The sequence below is a fragment of the Anolis carolinensis genome, chromosome 2 (genome assembly GCF_035594765.1).
Source record: "Anolis carolinensis isolate JA03-04 chromosome 2, rAnoCar3.1.pri, whole genome shotgun sequence".
In the NCBI taxonomy this organism is placed as follows: domain Eukaryota; kingdom Metazoa; phylum Chordata; class Lepidosauria; order Squamata; family Dactyloidae; genus Anolis; species Anolis carolinensis.
The window spans coordinates 92,105,651-92,123,093 of record NC_085842.1 but is presented as its reverse complement, the minus strand read 5'-3'; the positions used below and the strand labels follow the sequence as shown (position 1 = coordinate 92,123,093).

At 37.9% G+C, this 17,443-nt stretch overlaps 1 protein-coding gene across 3 annotated transcripts in view; it reads left to right on the top strand.

Moving 5' to 3' along the window:
* cyfip2 (cytoplasmic FMR1 interacting protein 2) overlaps positions 1-17,443 on the top strand; it is a 78,876-nt gene that overhangs the window by 49,756 nt on the left and 11,677 nt on the right. For 2 of the 3 annotated variants that reach the window (XM_016995081.2, XM_003223460.4), the window contains exons 26-28: positions 2,051-2,181; positions 7,940-8,012; positions 8,381-8,475. In XM_016995081.2, coding sequence (XP_016850570.1) covers positions 2,051-2,181; positions 7,940-8,012; positions 8,381-8,475 — 299 coding nt within the window. The remainder of the gene's footprint in view (positions 1-2,050; positions 2,182-7,939; positions 8,013-8,380; positions 8,476-17,443) is intronic. The other variant, XM_008114795.3, reaches the window with a different exon arrangement.

The window sequence follows — 17,443 nt, the reverse complement described above, 5'->3', positions numbered from 1 at the left end:
TGCCCTGCCTCTGGGGTGAGAGGGAAATCAAGAAATAAAGTTTTATTACTATAATTATTATTATTATTATATCACTCAATTCTAATTTTAAGCTGTTAAGATGTTAACAGGAAGTTGCAAAATAGGAGATCATTTGTTCAGTCCAATTTTGCAATTAAATGCGCATATTTTCTCATTCTTTAGTCCTTGCCTTTCTCCAAATCAGGAGAAAGTCATTGAACAGAATTTATCTGAACAAGGAGCAGGAGTCTGGCTTTAAATACAGGGGGTCTTATTTTAGATGAATGGAAAATCTGAGAATATTTTAAACCAGTTGCTTAGTGTGTAGCAACTTTTTAATGAAACCAACACTGTCATTGTGTCATCGGGAGTACAGGGTCCATGCCACAATATACAGGCAGTTTTTTCTTAAGTTAAATTTGTGTGTAAGTTGGAACAGGTACATTTTTAAGTAACTCCAGTCATATAGATAGATTGATAGTTTTGGATAGCATAAGGAAGGGTTAACATCCCTGTGATACTTGTTTTGCGGTCTGTGCCCCTGTTCAGAAGATTTCACTTTACTTTCTGACCCTGTGATAATTTGATTTTGAAAAATTTGGCTTTTTGTGGAAACAAGGCTCAATGATAAAGTTTCAGTGGAGACACCTTTTCCCTGTGATAGCTCTTCCAGGAGTGAATTTCCATTCCCAGGGATAGAGTTCTGTCACTTCCTTTTGTCTCACCCCCATTCTTAACTATGCTGCTGCTGCTCAGTCGTTTAGTCATCTCAGACTCTTCGTGACCTCATGGACCAGTCCACGCCAGAGCTCCCTGTCAGCCGTCACCGCCCCCAGTTCCTTCAAGGTCAACCCAGTCACTTCAAGGATACCGTCCATCCATCTTACCCTTGGTCGGCCTCTCTTCCTTTTTCCTTCCATTTTCCCCAGCATCGTGATCTTTTCCAAGCTTTCCTGACTCCTCATGATGTGGCCAAAATACTTCAGCTTTGCCTCTAATATCCTTCCCTATGAGTTGTATGTAAGTCAGACGTTTGTAACTCAGGGACTTCCTGTACACAACTGATCCTGGTCACTTCTGAGAAGCAGAAATCAAGGAAGTGAAATGTTGCCTACCAGGTGCCACCACAAGGAGGCAAATTGCTGGTGTGTGCAGCAGCAGACGTCTCCCTTTGTGGTACAGGCAGATTGAAGTGGCCAAGCTACACTGAACAAACTAGGTCTGTAACTTCAGACATGACTCCTTATTGTCCCAATGGTGGTTACTTTCAGGAGCCAGGACATGGCCCCTGCTTCATCCATATATTTCTCTCAGTTCCTATGGAGTAGTATATAAGGCAGTTCATGAAAGCATTCACAAAACACTCCATAATGTACTGCATTTTTGCATTTGAAAATGTATGGTTGTCTATTTCAGTATAAATGTAATTCAATGGCACCTTTAAGTTTTGAGCTTTTGTGGATTTCAGTCCACTCCCTCAGATACTGTCCACAATGATTTCAAAAAAATTGACTTAAATATGTTCAGGTTGATGGTAAAATAAATCAGTTAGTCTTAAAGGGGCCCAAAACTACTCTGTACCATTATAACTTTCCATACTACCGTATTTATAATTTAGAAAACATATCCAGTTGAGTAAGAAAGATTTTGTGCAACTGTATGCATTAGAAACTATGGCTGAAGATGTGACTGCTGCTCATGTGTTTACGGAACATGAATATTCCTTATTAAATTTAGATATCTAATCTTTTTTACTTAGAAATAGTCTATGTATATTTATGTGTGCTGGATTCATACTCAGTATATTTACCTTGTTGGTATTTTATTATTTTTATACATAATTGAGACTGCGTTTATGTGAATTTAAACATCAAAACATTGGATTGGCAAGTGTGCATAAAATGTTGTTTTGCGAACAAATTTTTCCTTTGGCAATGTTAATAATTCCAGGAAGTGTTTATGATACTGACAAAGCAATATTAGAGCCCAACAGCATAAATCTTCCTGATTAATTGATACCTCTCACTCCCTCCCCATCTCTCTTCTCAAGGAATCCTGGAGTTTTTCCATCACCAACTGAAGGACATAATTGAGTATGCAGAACTAAAGACAGATGTGTTCCAGAGCTTGAGGGAAGTGGGTAATGCCATTCTTTTTTGCCTTCTCATAGAGCAGGCCCTGGTGAGTAAAAATGGACTATTTTGGAAATTGGCAGAGTTTAGATATATTTTAAATATAAATGAACAAGAAAATGAATGAGACCCTAGTTCAACAGAATGTTGTTAATGGAGATATTATTTATTTAGGATCTTATCATTTAAATATGTACGATGATGATTAAGAGATATAAAGAAATATACATGAGAACGGGATTCTATTAATATGAAGGTTATGTGAATTATGGGTCAGTTTTTAAATTTGGGCATGAAAAAATCATGCTAGATCACTATGAGGTTTATATAAATGTAGAGATATGTGAACAGCTCTTACAGAATAATTTGGGGCTCTTTTCTGTGGTCTTTTCTATATGGGATATGTGCCCTGTGTGAAGCTAATCCCATGATGTCCATATTGGCCTCTGATTTCACCACTTTATTTTCCTCTGATTGTCTCTATCTGCCCAGCATCAGGCATTTCACCAGTAGTCACATCAGTGCAGATTCCGTGTTTCATGGCATATATAGTACTCCAAAAATAATAACACAAACAAACAAACAAAAACCCCAATGTCTGATTTCCCAAACATTCCCCTTCAGCACCAAACCAAGAATGTAACAGGCTTCCAATTTGATATCTCGCCCATCTAGTCCTTCTGTTTTTTTTTAATCAATCTAAATAATGTACCTACTTACAAATCTGGAAAGTATCATAGCTCTCTTAAGTACAGCATTTTTCTGCTGTGGTTACATTGATCCTTATGATCTGTGTCATATCGACTCTGTACTTGAGTGTGCAGAATTCCTTGTTCTCCATCTTATTGGATACACAGTCAGTTTAATTGCTTCTTGTATAATGATGCACCCCTAATACATCAGGGAACCAACATTAACCCGCCATAGGAGGAAGATCCATTATGGTACTAAGCACAATGTCATGTGTGGGAGGAAACAAATCTGGGAAGGCTAATCTGAAAAAACTAGTGAATGTGTAACAAGATTTTCTCACCTTTCTCTCTTTCCCTCGTTGAGCTCTTTAATGAAAGTTTTGATTTTGCATGTAAAATAGTTAATTCCTTTGGACATTCTGGCCGCCCTAAAGTCATGCCGAACTCAGTGTGATTTAACTTGGGTTCCTGAGTATGGTTATACCATGATTTATTGCTTTATTTTTCTCCTTTGAGGAATATGTTGGCATTAAGCTTATTTTCCTTAGTACACCAAACAGCCAATATTGTTCTGAATCTGTGGTCCAGAGCACTATTTATTTCATCACTTCAGTCTAATTCCTAGCAAAATAGCCTTTGACAAAATACCTTCTGAATTCATGATTTCCTGAACATCATAATGTAACTCCACTTCTATAATGTTTTTAAAAACATTTCTTTTTTCATGTACAAATTAATCTATCAATGTACTAATCAATTAACTTAATGAAGTGCTTTAGGCATGCAACAGAATTTAGACAGTTGTCCTGTTATTATATGATAAACAAGATGTATGTGCACAAGGAAGGCTTCCTCATTCCCATGAAAGGAAGAAGCACTTATGGGTGTTCACAAAGTTATTTCCATTGTGGCTGGGAATAAGTGTCTTCTTCTATTCTGAAAGGAAGATGCTATTGGACAAATGTCCTAGTTCTATACAGGGCTCTTATTAAAGCTGGATGGACTTAGACTCCACTATATGATACTCAAGTTATACAATAGTTCAGTGGAAGATGAAATGAATTATGTAACACACCCATCTTCTAAGATGTTCATATACAGTAGAGTCTCACTTATCCAAGCTAAACGGGCCGGCAGAAGCTTGGATAAGCGAATATCTTGGATAATAAGGAGGGATTAAGGAAAAGCCTATTAAACATCAAATTACATTATGATTTTACAAATTAAGCACCAAACCTTCATGTTATACAACAAATTTGACAGAAAAAGTAGTTCAATACGCAGTAACGTTGTGTTGTAATTATTGTATTTACAAATTTAGCACCAAAATATCACGATATATTGAAAACATTGACTACAAAAATGGCTTGGATTATCCAGAGGCTTGGATAAGTGAGACTTGGATTAGTGAGACTCTACTGTATATACATAAACAGCCAAGTCTTTGGTGTGGGACTGTGCACATACTTTTGACACTGTATGGTGTAGTGGGAGGTGAGAGAACTGATCACAGCATTCCAAATGTTTACTCACGCAGAGACATAGTAACAGCTCTCTTTTCCAGCGTCTTGCTTCTTTGCATGCAGCCTGCGGCCATCATGGTTTAATTTGTTGCTGCATTATCCTGTAAAGTCATGTAGAATTTGCTGCCAATCATTACTCAAGCTCCTCAAGCATTATTGCTTCCCAGGTCTTGCCTCTTTGTGTGTCTGCAGCTTGGGCTAACTTTGGATATCTGTATATGTTTTTAATTGCTTCTCATTCTCTGGTTCTTTGCTGGGCCTCTTCCAACCCCAACCTAATGATGGTAAATTGAAAAAGACTCCACTGAGATAAGTGAGACTTTACTCCCAAGAAAACATACTAAGGATTGATACTCTTTAGTCTTTCTCCTCACCAGCATTTATTGGTCTTCCTTTTGTAAGCATCAATAATACAGTACAGTGACACAAAGTCAAACCAAAATATGCATTCATTATCGAGTATCTTCCAAAAGATAGGGTTATGAAAACCTAGAAACAAAGATAAAAACAATGAAGTTGTCAGACTGCAAATTCTATTTCAAAGGCTTGTTTCCATCCACAGAAGTATTAAACCATGTGGCATGTTAAGTGTTTGACATATAAAATACAGTCTGTGGACTGACTCACACTCCACAGGATACCACACCCACTCCCCCACCCTGGAAGTGTTTGTCTCTGGGTTCTTCAGTGTAATTCTATTATATGCCTCCAACCCAGGAAAAGCAAAAATATAAGGTTTGCTGTTTATCCATGCTTTCAGGTATCTATGGGGGGACTTGGAATGTATCCCCCATGGGTATGGGGGTTGTACGGTACATATTTCCTTTTTTTTCAAAAAACACTCTAGTGAGCACCCAAAGCCCTGAACTGGATTGAGATTAGTATGGGTATGTGTGAGAGAATTAAATCATTCCTTCCCACTAGTTTTCAGTGCAGAATCCCTTGTGGAATTTTCCTCTTTTTAAAAAGACTTTGCACAGTGGGCAAAAGCAAAAAAAAAAAATTCTCCAAAATAAAAACAATTAAAAATGCAAAAAGTATAAGAAGTTCTGTTCTTCATGCTGTATAATGTCCCTGATTAAGATCCCTCTTCCTGGTTTTGTACTGGGAAAGTCAGAACCTCATTCAAATATATTAGAATGTTGTGCTCAGATACATGAGAGATACTATCTGCATTTAAGGCAGTATTTTCAAGCAGAAAACTGGCACACTGGCTTTTAGGTAAATATCCTTTGAACAATAACCCAATTAGAACTTAGTAAGATTTGGGGGGGGGGGTGAACTAGAACTCTGCATACAGTGGCCATGGGGGCTAAAGCATTCTAGAAGTTATAGTCTGTATCTGCCCTTTCTGCCTTTTAGATATACAAATTTGCACTCATGTGAACTGCAAATATGCATCAATAGACTGAGACGCAACAATTAGCATGTGGGAAATAAATGAAATGAAACAAATGATAACTGCTTTTACATTGATTTCAGTACACATGCAACAGTAAGGCAAGGCATTTTTCGACTTCTAGACAGACAGACAGCCTCCTGTAAGTGTCCAGTTCCTTCAGGCTGAAGTTGTTTACTGCTATTAGATTCACTATGAGCAACAAACTTTTTGCCCCAATCCCCTAACATTTGGGAAGAAGCCCAACCCAGGACAAAAAAAGTGAACCAATACCTAAAAAGCCCTCAACACAACAAAGTGATCCCCAGGAAAACACATATTGGGAATGTGTATGGGGGATGGCCCTTTCACCTTACCTGTCACAGATAAAAGCTCAGAAATACAAGTCCCAGCAAACACTCATCTGGGATCCATAGAAGACTAACATGGGTTGTTATGTTAAAAGTAGCTATGATAAGTGTGTGTCATTTGGAATGGGTCTTTAGCATTGCAGCAGAAAAGGTTAACCTGGTGTCAATATGCTTTTTCTCATATTGCAAACAAGTGTTGGAAAAGTTTAAATATAAATCCATGGAAATTATTACAGGGAAACACTGACCTTTTTCTTCCTATTGCATTGCCTGCTGTCTCGTTTTAAAGAGACCACAGGAAACCTGCTCTGTCTAGTTTGGCCTTAGGCTCTGCAGGCAGGTAGGGTTCTAAAAGAGGCAGGTTTACATAACATGCTTAACAGGGCTCCATTCCTTCAGTAAAACTTGGCGATTCCTGGAGGCTGACTTTTCACCTGGGTCTAAGAATAAAAAGAGGTTCATTGAGTTTTACTGAAGTGTTACACTGAATGGCTTTGGATTGCCCTTTCACTTTCCTCCTTGGAGTGACACCCAAGAAGAAAACTGCTTTCAAAAGTTAGGAAGTCCAAGTTGGACTCTGAAAGGCTGCAACTGCCTCCTACTGCAATTAAAAACTTATCCTCATCTTCAAAAAGATTTTTGAAAAATTTCTTATCAGGCTCAGTGGACTAGACTGAGTAGCTAGTTACAGAAGTGCTTATGGGGCAAGTTTTTATACTGGTTTTTATGTAGGCTTTTAGGTGGAAACCATAAAAATACATAGCTGCAGCCATCCAAAATACACTGCTATGATTGTCCCAACATCCCTTACAGCACTGAGCTACATAGAATAGAAGATACTTAAGTTAACAGAAGGCCCATCTACACAGGCATAGAGCTCATGTTTTTTATTCCAGATTAGTCTAAGGTGTCCAATGAAACTTCAGGCTAATGTGATTCGACCTGGAAGAAATACTTGGAAAGGAGAGGACCTTCAATGAAGGTCTGCACCTTTCTAGGTATGGGGCCTGTGGAGACTGACTCTCGGGATCTCCTTCTGCCACCTGTGATCCTGAAGATCAATCTCCACAGTTATCCCAATACTGCAGGCTCCTGGACCCCAAAGAACTGGGATTACACTGCCACCTTGCCTCCTGTTTTTGGCTTAAATTTACCATAGAGGTATGGCTCCATTTGCAGGCCTCCTGTCCTGTTAGTTTGATGTGATATGAGATCTTTTCCAGAGGCCTGCAAATGGACCCATGCCTCTCCAGTAAGTTTAAGCCAAAAATGGGAGGGGCTGATACCCCCCCCCCCATATCAATCTCAAATCGAAACCAGAGGGTATCTAGCCACCATCACTCCCAGCAAAATCACAGGTGATTGTGAGGATGTCTGGCTGAAAACCCAGCAGAAACTGGCATTTAAATGCCTGTTTCTATTGCATTATAGGCTTGTGTAAAAGGGCCCAGAGAAAAGGCTTTGTTTAGAATCATGCCTGAGTATGACACCATTCACACCCTCATTTTGGAGAGCCACTTCAACAGGGTGTTCAGCCTTGCCTTAGATTCTCTAACTAAATGAAGTAAATTAGTTGAAATAACTAGATGAAGGCAAGAAGTAAAGTTGCAAAACTCCAGATTCCATACAAAAAATAGTCTTGTATAGCATTGTATTTACTTATTTTTGATGCACAGGGCTATAGTAGGCTAATTCATTTTTGTCATCCCAGAAGTTATTATATTTGAATCAGCCATTTTGTGGCTTATAGAAGATTAGGCCCTTCCCAGTCCTACAAACAACTGAACAACCAGTCCCAATGGGGATTTTTTAACACCTTTTATCTTTCTTCCTCCTGCCTCAGTCCCAAGAAGAAGTGTGTGATTTGCTGCATGCTGCTCCTTTCCAAAATATTTTGCCCAGGGTCTACATCAAAGGTAAGGAGTGAAGAGATGGTCAGATGTCAGTCATGATTCCCAGAGATGTGTAACACATTTTAAGTTGGAGTGAGATATTTGCAGTCAATACATTGCAAAAAAAAGTCATACAAACTCAGGACTAAGTTATCTGTACAGTGACTTCCATTTTCCATCGGCCTCAAATGAATGGTGAGGTCACTGGAAACCTTTGCAGCAAAACCAGGATGGTTGCTTTGTAAAAGGAGATCCCAGCAGCCTCTTCATAGTGCATTACCTTATTCCTGTTCTGTCACACTGGTCCCAGATAATGGTTGGGAGATGACTCTGAAATGCTAGATTTTTTTCTTTTTGCTTTCTCATTTCACTGTTTGCTGCTCGCTTAACAGAAGGAGAACGCTTGGAGGTACGCATGAAGCGTCTCGAAGCCAAATATGCCCCACTTCACCTGGTTCCCTTAATAGAGAGGCTGGGAACACCTCAGGTAAGGATGACATTGAATCCCACCTTGAGTGCGTGACCCAAAATATCAGCTAAGGACATATAGATATATGCAGAGCAGCTTGTTCCTGAACCACAGCAAGTGTTTCCATTTGTTGCTTAGTTCTCAGTTCCACATGGTGTTGTTTCCTTCCACAAATACTTCATGGTTATCAAAGAAAATTTGATTGTCTTAAGTGAGGCTCTGTATCTTGGGTATACAACAGTGTCCACAAATATTGTTCAAAGGGAATGTCTGTAGTTGTCCCAATCCTAATTCAAATTCTGTCTCTAACCTCTGTCATCTTGAAGAATAAGATCCAGATTGTCTGGTACATTATGTCAGTGGTAACTTTTCCTCCCCATTTTAGACCTCTCTGTTCATCTGTCCATTTTTCAAACACATTGTGGTGATCAGATGATGAGTTTTTCTGCCCCCACATGATGTGTAGCCCAGATCAAATAGGTCCAAAGGTGTACTTCTTTCTGTTGTACATTCAGTTTGTGTATTTCCATTATTGGTCTGGTTCACATACAATGCTGAGCCAGAATCTTGCACTACATGAGCAACCCTCCATATGTAAAGTTTTGCGCTTTCCTTCTCCCACCTCCCATGCAGCCAGAAAGAGGAATATACCAAAATTTACTTTTTATGTTTCCTGGCATGTTCCATATGAGCTTGGAATTTATTTTTCTAAATGTAGCTTAATTTTCTAAATGATTCAGGATTTGTAGTTGGAGTGTTTAGAAATTGGCAGGAGTATGTTTTAAAACTTGATTATTGGTTTGTATGTAATGGCAAGTCAGTACTGTAGAAACTGAAACATGGTAAGTGTTCCTCCCAGCAGCATAGGAGGAAAGAAGGGGAAGTGTACAAGACTGAGGCTTTGCTAAAGTTTGCAAGTATATAGCTTGAAATCACATTTTGGTATTATAGGTACCTACAAATGTGACAAGAATCCTGGGTGTTCAGTCTGTTAGCTGTATCCTAGCATACAGCTAACAGACTGTAGCTACCAGTTCTGTATCTTTAATAAGAGGACCTCTCTTATTACTAATGTTTCAGACTTATGTTTATTGTTCATGTGCACAACTGGAAAATGTTTTAGGTGTAAAATTTAAAGTGTGTTTACACCTAAACAACAACTTGTGAAATGACCCTGAATGATCACAAGGTCTGCAGGCAGTAAGGACTTTTCTCTGGGTCAAATTGGTGGCAGTTCTGGGGGAGTTCCCTCTACAACTTGGCTGACTTGCATGAGTGGTCTGATGCTGGAGCCTGCAAAGCCCTTTCTTCTGTTCCCTGTTTGCAGTTTAAATAGTTTTGGATAGATGTCTTTGGCCTTGTAGTAGGCAATCCATCTATGACTTGTGAACCATTGGGATGGTAGTCCCATTCAAAGACAAGGTGTCAGTGCATGGGTAACTATTATTTTAGAAGTTTTCTCATCTGATTTAGAGCATTCCAATCATCATTTCACATCCTAAGATTTAATACAAAAAAGACAAGGAAGGATTTTATAGAAAGCATTTATGATCATTAATTTGAAACTGCAGTGTCTCATCTGCATATATGTACTTTCAAGCTTCTTGAATTGAGAGAAAGTACTTTCATAACTAGTGTGTAAAATACATGCTTGAGAAGAGCACTTAAGGATGTTCACAACAGAGCTTGGAGAAGTTCAATGTTTGGAGTACAATTTCTAGAACAACCTAGCTTGCATGGAATTGGGGAAGCTATGATCCAGACAAATGACATGTTCAAGGTCTGACCTATCTCTCCTTTACAGAACATGTAGTTTTAAGTGCATGCTTGGGGAATGCATATGCATCTTTATGTAAGCATCATTTTCAAGGTTTTTCTGAATAGAAGATTTTTCTCAGCATTGTAATTATATATATATGGTTCAAGCTTACATATGATTCTAAAATAGACTAGCAAACTTCAGTGAACTGCCACTAAAAAGTTATATTCCCCTGTTTGCTGATAGAATGATGAATAAATCTTTCAGCCAGGTGCTAACTTTGATTACTTGGAAGGAGTCCTGCAGAGAGTAGTGAAAATTACTTCTTTGTCAGAATTCTTAGGATTCCTGCCATAGTCTCTAAATACATATGTCAATCAGGCAAACATTCCATATGGAAGAAGAAAATAGAGGTCTGCTACAGAAATGAAACTGTTATATTCCTTATTTTCTGTCAGATTATTATACACCATTTGGCTCATTTAAAATTGTATTAATTGGATGTAAAGTGCTCAGAGTGGAAGAAAGGATTAAGACATGCTTATTTAAAGATGTTTCTTTCAACAAGCTTATGATTGCTTTTGTCTGTGCGCTTACGTGTTCTCGTGTATGCAGTGCTTAGCTTTGTGTCTGTCATCCACATCCTGAGTGTGCTAGTACTATTCTGTAATCACCTGTGTTTTTTAAGGAAAATTGGACGACACAGAAACATTTGAGCCTCCTTATTGTTTCCATTGGTTTCAATGAGACACATTCAAGCATGTGCTTAATTCTCCAACAGAAGTCAATGGCGGACAAGGATGTTAAACTTAGGGTCAAACTCAACATGATAGAGGAACTCTGTGCTTAGGATCTTTTTTTATTTTATGTTTTAGCCTAATTAGCCATAACACATAGTGACATTGCAGACTAGGGAACTTGTATTGATGTTAGAGGATATTTACCTCATTGCGACGCTGCAGCTCTTTGGAAGTTTTCTCCAACAGAAGCTCTAATAGAAATATAGATATAAGGAAGGTTTATATTCACACAGCTGTCCACAGTGTCTTATCCATGAGCCTCAAAGCAGCTGCATGAAGCTGTGAGTAAAGTGACAACAACAAAACAAAACGCCAGGAGATTCTGATCACTTTCGTGAGATCTGCATTTGATCAGGGAGATATTTTATTCCAACACTACCTTTATAATTATAATATAATTTATTGGACTTATTGGTAAACAGAGTGGTTTGCATAAAACTTCCAGCATGGTGCTTTATCAACTACAGTAACAGCTCTAGAGGTCCTAACCATTTACTGGGCAGTCAGGACTGCTTGGCTTCTTATTCCCTAGCAATTGCTGGAAAGAGAAACACAGGAATAATGACAAATTCATTCCTTTGCCTCTCTCTTCAACAAACTACAGGGCTTGGCTGCTGCTGGCAGAGGGACAAGCATGGATCTATGCATGTAGAGCAATTATGCTCCACATGTGCCACTACAAGCATCCACACACAGGATGGTAGTATACCTACACATGGTTGTTTGATTGTGTTCTGATAGTTAGGCTTTACCCACTTGTTAATGAGATTTCTATGTCCAAAAGCCTATAAATACTGTACACTTTTTCAGACTGATTCTACAAAAAATCTCTTAGGTGATTGAAGGTGGGCGGTTAGTATTCTTTCCTTGAGCTTGGACAACATAGTTGGGCAATTCTGGTAGAGTAATAAAAATAGTATTCTCAAGATCAGTCTGTACAAAAAAGAATATGGAGGAGAATTATAATTTGCAAGTCTTCTCAATACTGCAAGCATCCACAGAAAGCTATATATAGATCCAGACCTAATTTCTTTTGTTGGAAGTGTAGACATGATAAACCAATAGTCTTTATCTATGAGTTATCTTACCATTCAGAAGTGATTCAATAAATCTGTTCTAGTTAAGAAAGATATGTTAAATGCAAGGCCCTCAGGCTGAATCCAGCCTACCATCTCATTTTATGTGGCCCACAAGTTTTCACTGTCAGGGCAACATAGTTACATTAATACTGTCCTATGATTACAAATGGCCCTTTGAAGGCAACCATAGGGCTGATGTGGCCCTTGTTGAAAATGAATTTGACACCCCTGAGTTAAGACTAATGAATCAGCCATAAAAATACATATGAAATTCACAGTTCCTATTTGATTACTCAGATTTCATTAGATTGTTCCTGTAATAAACATATTTGTTGATTATTCACCTGCCATTTATCCACTTTGATTTACTGACTAAAGTTTGAATCATGTGCATGGGAAACTGGGTAGCCGTCGCTGAACACTCTTGAAGGAACATGCCATTGAAAAAATGAAAGCTACAAAATGAAATACAATCTCTCTCTGCAACAGTAATGTATCAGAATGGCTTTGTAAAACATAACTTTCAGTCACAGGCAGACTGATTAAAACTTGTGGCGCTTGATAAAATAAAGCTTTAGCAGAATAAAGTGTGCAGTCCAATTTTTACCTACCTGATGTCTGGGAACAGATAAAAGAACAAAGCTTTATATTAAAAAGGTGCTAAATGGGAAGTAGGTAAAAAAGTAAAGATCACATTTCCTAAAAAGATTTTGCCATCAGCATGTCATTTCTTTTTTTTTAAGACTTCACATCTATCATGCTGAGGATCGATTCACATCCCAGTGAATCCACATCCTATCAACGCAATGTGATGGATGAAGCAGGCACCTCACTCAAAAATCCATCATTGCTGTTCTCTCCAGCTCTCAAGCATGAATGGAAAGAATGTACAGATTAGATCTACGTATGAAGTATTTGTATCAGTTTTCCACCATGAAAAGCAGCTGTGATGTTGGATTAGATGAACCAAACCAGAGTGAGATGCACTCAATTCTTCATGGGCACAGCAATTTTTCGATTTTGTTCTGTGCCTATCTCTAATAAACAGAATATGTTTGTGGCATTGGGGAAATGATACCAGTTTATTTGGGATCCCATCTTAACTTTGTAAAGGTGTGACTGACTTTTCAAGTCAATTGGGCAGCATTCTACCAGGTTTATCATGCTAGGGAAGATAAAAGTGTGAAGAGCAGGCACACATCTTTGAATTGTGAGGCACTAGTGTTACCTGAAACCAACATACAATGTGGTATAAATTCATAGTTTCCATAATTTTCATCTGAAGAAAGAAGTCAACCTTTGAAACTGATCTTAAAATACTGAGCCTTCCCAAATTTTGATCACTGAATTTAATATAACTTTCTTTCCTTTTGCATTTGCTATTAATTGAATATTAATTCCTTTCTTTTTATCAATATATCCTTGTAACTATATATCTTAGATTACAGAAGCAGCAACTACTAATCTCAATATTTACTAGCTCTATTAGATTTTAGCTCTGCTGAAGCCTGGTATTAAGCCAAGGTTAGGTTTATGAAGCTTTCTAAAAATGTAAAGACTATTGGTATCAGGAAATGGTAGAGCTTACATTTAAGCTTATGGAGAATAATTGGACTGACATTGCAGAGAGGAAAAAACACAGACATCTGCTTTTGTGCCAACAGATAAAATAGCATTGATTATCCATATCTTTTCAGTTCAAGGCAGGCTTTCTACATTAACCAGGAAGGAAAGCCTTCAGAACATAAGACAAAGCCTTCTCGATCAGACTAAATGTTTATCTAGTTCATAATTCTGTTCATTTAGGTTTCTCCATAGACAATTGGTTGGCCACTATCAGCAGAGGATGAGTACAGCTGCCTTTTTGATTTCATGTTCCCTAGCAACTAGGGTTGCCAGATCTCAAGGCTCTTTTCCAATTCTCAAGTAGAATAGGAGAAATCTCTTTTTTATATATAAATAATCTTTATTTAAATTTTAATACACATAAAATCCTTTGGGGGGGGGGAGATTAAGGGGGGGAGGTAGGGTAATAGGAATAGGTAAGGAAGGGTTTCAGGTTGGAGGTAAGGGGTTGGTACTTCCAGGACGATCCCGTTGGTCATTTTCAGTTTCTTTTTTATTCTGTCCTAGTTCTTTGTATCATTCCACATTCTTTTCTCATTAATTAGTATCTATTTTCTCTATCTTCTAAGTCTGTGACAGGAGAGAGGATAACTTAGGTTTCCCTAAGTCTCTTAAACTTCTTTCTTTTTCTTTTAGTTGATTTTTTTTAGATTCTATGTAATTTTCTAATTGCCTCCAATCAGTTTCTTTTCTCGGTCTTCCTTGCTGTTTGGCTAATAGAAATGTCAGCCTATCCATATTTTTTATTTCTAGTATTTTCACCATCCATTCTTCCACCGTGGGTATCTTATCTTGCTTCCAATATCTTGCGTACACAATCCTGGCCGCTGTTGTTAAAAATGTCAAGATCTTCTCTTCATTTGATCTTGGGGGTAATTTAGAGATACAGTAGAGTCTCACTAATCCAAGCCCCGCTTATCCAAGCCTCTGGATTATCCAAGCCATTTTTGTAGTCAATGTTTTCAATATATCATGATATTTTGGTGATAAATTCATAAATACAGTAATTACAACATAACATTACTGTGTATTGAACTACTATTTCTGTCAAATTTGTTGTCTAACATAATGTTCTAGTGCTTAATTTGTAAAATCATAACCTAATTTGATGTTTAATAGGCTTTTCCTTAATCCCTCCTTATTATCCAAGATATTCGCTTATCCAAGCTTCTGCCGGCCCGTTTAGCTTGGATAAGTGAGAATCTACTGTATTCAGAAGATAAACTTCTGGTAGTTTCTGGAATTTGACGCCTAGTATTTGTTGGGAGTTTTCGTGAATTTTGTTCCAATATTCTTTTGCCCTGTTGCAGTTCCACCACATGTGGTAGAAGGACCCTTCCTCCTCTCCACATTTCCAACATTTTGTATTCGCTGTTTTATTTATTTTTCCTAATTTCTTGGGCGTGAAGTGCCATCTGTACATCATCTTCATCCAGTTTTCTTTCAAATTATATGAGTATGTGTATTTTAATTTCCTGTTCCAACATGCTTCCCACTCTTCTAGAAGGATTGGTCTTCCCACACATCTGGCCCATTTAGACATACTATTTTTGATTAATTCTGTTTCGGTATTCCATTCCAATAATACTTTATATATTGTGTTGTCGAAGGCTTTCATGGCCGGGATCACAGGGTTGTTGTATGTCTTTCGGGCTGTGTGGCCATGTTCCAGAAGCATTCTCTCCTGACGTTTCGCCCACATCTATGGCAGGCATCCTCAGAGGTTGTGAGGTACCTCACAACCTCTGAGGATGCCTGCCATAGATGTGGGCGAAACGTCAGGAGAGAATGCTTCTGGAACATGGCCACACAGCCCGAAAGACATACAACAACACTTTATATATTTTTGTGATGGTTTTCCTTTCTGAAGATAGTATCTTGTCCCATAGATTGTCCTTATCCATAAACCCCAATGCATTGTCTATCTTGAAATGCTCTCTTAATTGATGGAACTGTAGCCATGTCAGATTTTTATATGTTGTTTTTATCTCTTGGAGTGAGTTTAGCTCATATATCTTACCAAGTTTTTTTTATTATTTTCCCATAGCACGACCATTCTTCCCAACCTAGAAGTCTTCTCTGTGAGGCTTCCAGTGGGGAGAACCATCTGGGTGTTTTATTATACATCCTTCTTTTGTACTTGTCCCATGTTTTTATAAGGGATGATCTAAAGAAATTGTTCCCAAAAATTTTCTCCTTTGGTATTCTCTCTTTCCATAAGTATGCATGCCATCCCAAACATAGATCAAACCCTTCCAAATGTAGAATTTTCTTTTTTTTAAGTTGTATCCAATCTTTAATCCAAATTAGATTGCAAGCCTCATAATAGATCTTTAAGTCCGGCATCGCAAAGCCTCCCCCTCTTCGTATCATCTGCTAAGCTTTTCATTTTTATCCGTGGATTTTTCCCCCTCCATACAAATTTGCTTAGGTCTTTATTCCATTCTTGGAAGCATCTTTGTGATCTTAAAATAGGGAGTGACTGGAATAAGAAGAGCATCTTCGGTAACATGTTCATTTTGATAGAAGAAATCCTACTCCATAGCGATAGATTCAAGTTTTTCCAGGTCTCTAAGTCTTTTTTTATTTCTTTCCAGGTTTTTTCATGATTGTTTTTAAGCAACTGAGAATTTTTCGCTGTAATATTTATTGAATAGGAGAAATCTCAGGACAAGAGTGCTGCCTTGAAACATATATGTGTATATTATTGGAATTGCATTCTCTTTGCAACTGTAGCTGTTGCTTCTCCCTAAATCTCAGGTTTTGTTCCTAGATCTCAGGGCCTGGAACAGTATTGACCCGGTAAGTCTGCCAGCAACTGAGAGCAAAAAAGTATACTGCCTCTAGTTGTGGTTGCTCACTACCGTCTGGTCGACTTCTGCTTGTGGTGACCTCATGAATAGAATGACCTCCTATTCTTAGTAGCTCTGCAGAGGTCCTACAGACTTGGACATGGCTTCCTTGATTGAGTCTATCCATCTAGAAAATTGTCTTACTTTTCCCCTGCTGCCTTCTGCCTTACTAAGAATTGTCTTTTCTAGTGAGTCATGCCTTCTTATGATATGACGAAAGTATGATAAGTTCATTGTAGTCAACTTAACTTTCAAAGAAGGTTCAAGCTTTATTTTCTCCAAGACCCATTTATTTGTCTTATTAGCAATCCATATAACTCTTCTCCAGCACATTTAAAATGAGTTGATTTCTTCCTATCAGCTTTTGTCACTCTCCAGTTTTCACAATCAAACATAAAATGGGAATTGCAATGGCATGGATCACCCTAATGTTAGTTTTCAGTGATACATTATATTTTTACACTTCAGGATCTTGACTAATTTCTTCATAGCTACCCTTGCAAGTCCTAGCTGTTTTCTGATTTCTTGACTACAGCCTCTCCATTCTGAATTATGACTGAGCTAAGGAATGGAAAACCTTTCACTGTTTCATTGTCTTCATCATCTACTTTAAAGTTATGTAAATCATCTGCGGTCATGATAGTTGTTTTATTTATATTCAACATAAATCTCCCTTTGCCTTTTCTTGACTTTCTTCAGAAATCATTTGAAGACTTTGCTATTTTTTGCTAGTTGTATGGTGTCATCTATATTTCTTTCTTTAAAGGCTGGTTTTCCTTCTTCAACTTTTCACATCTCCTTCCTCAGAGTCTAATCCTGCTTTACATATTATATGTTCAGCATACAAGTAAAAACAGATAGGATGATAAA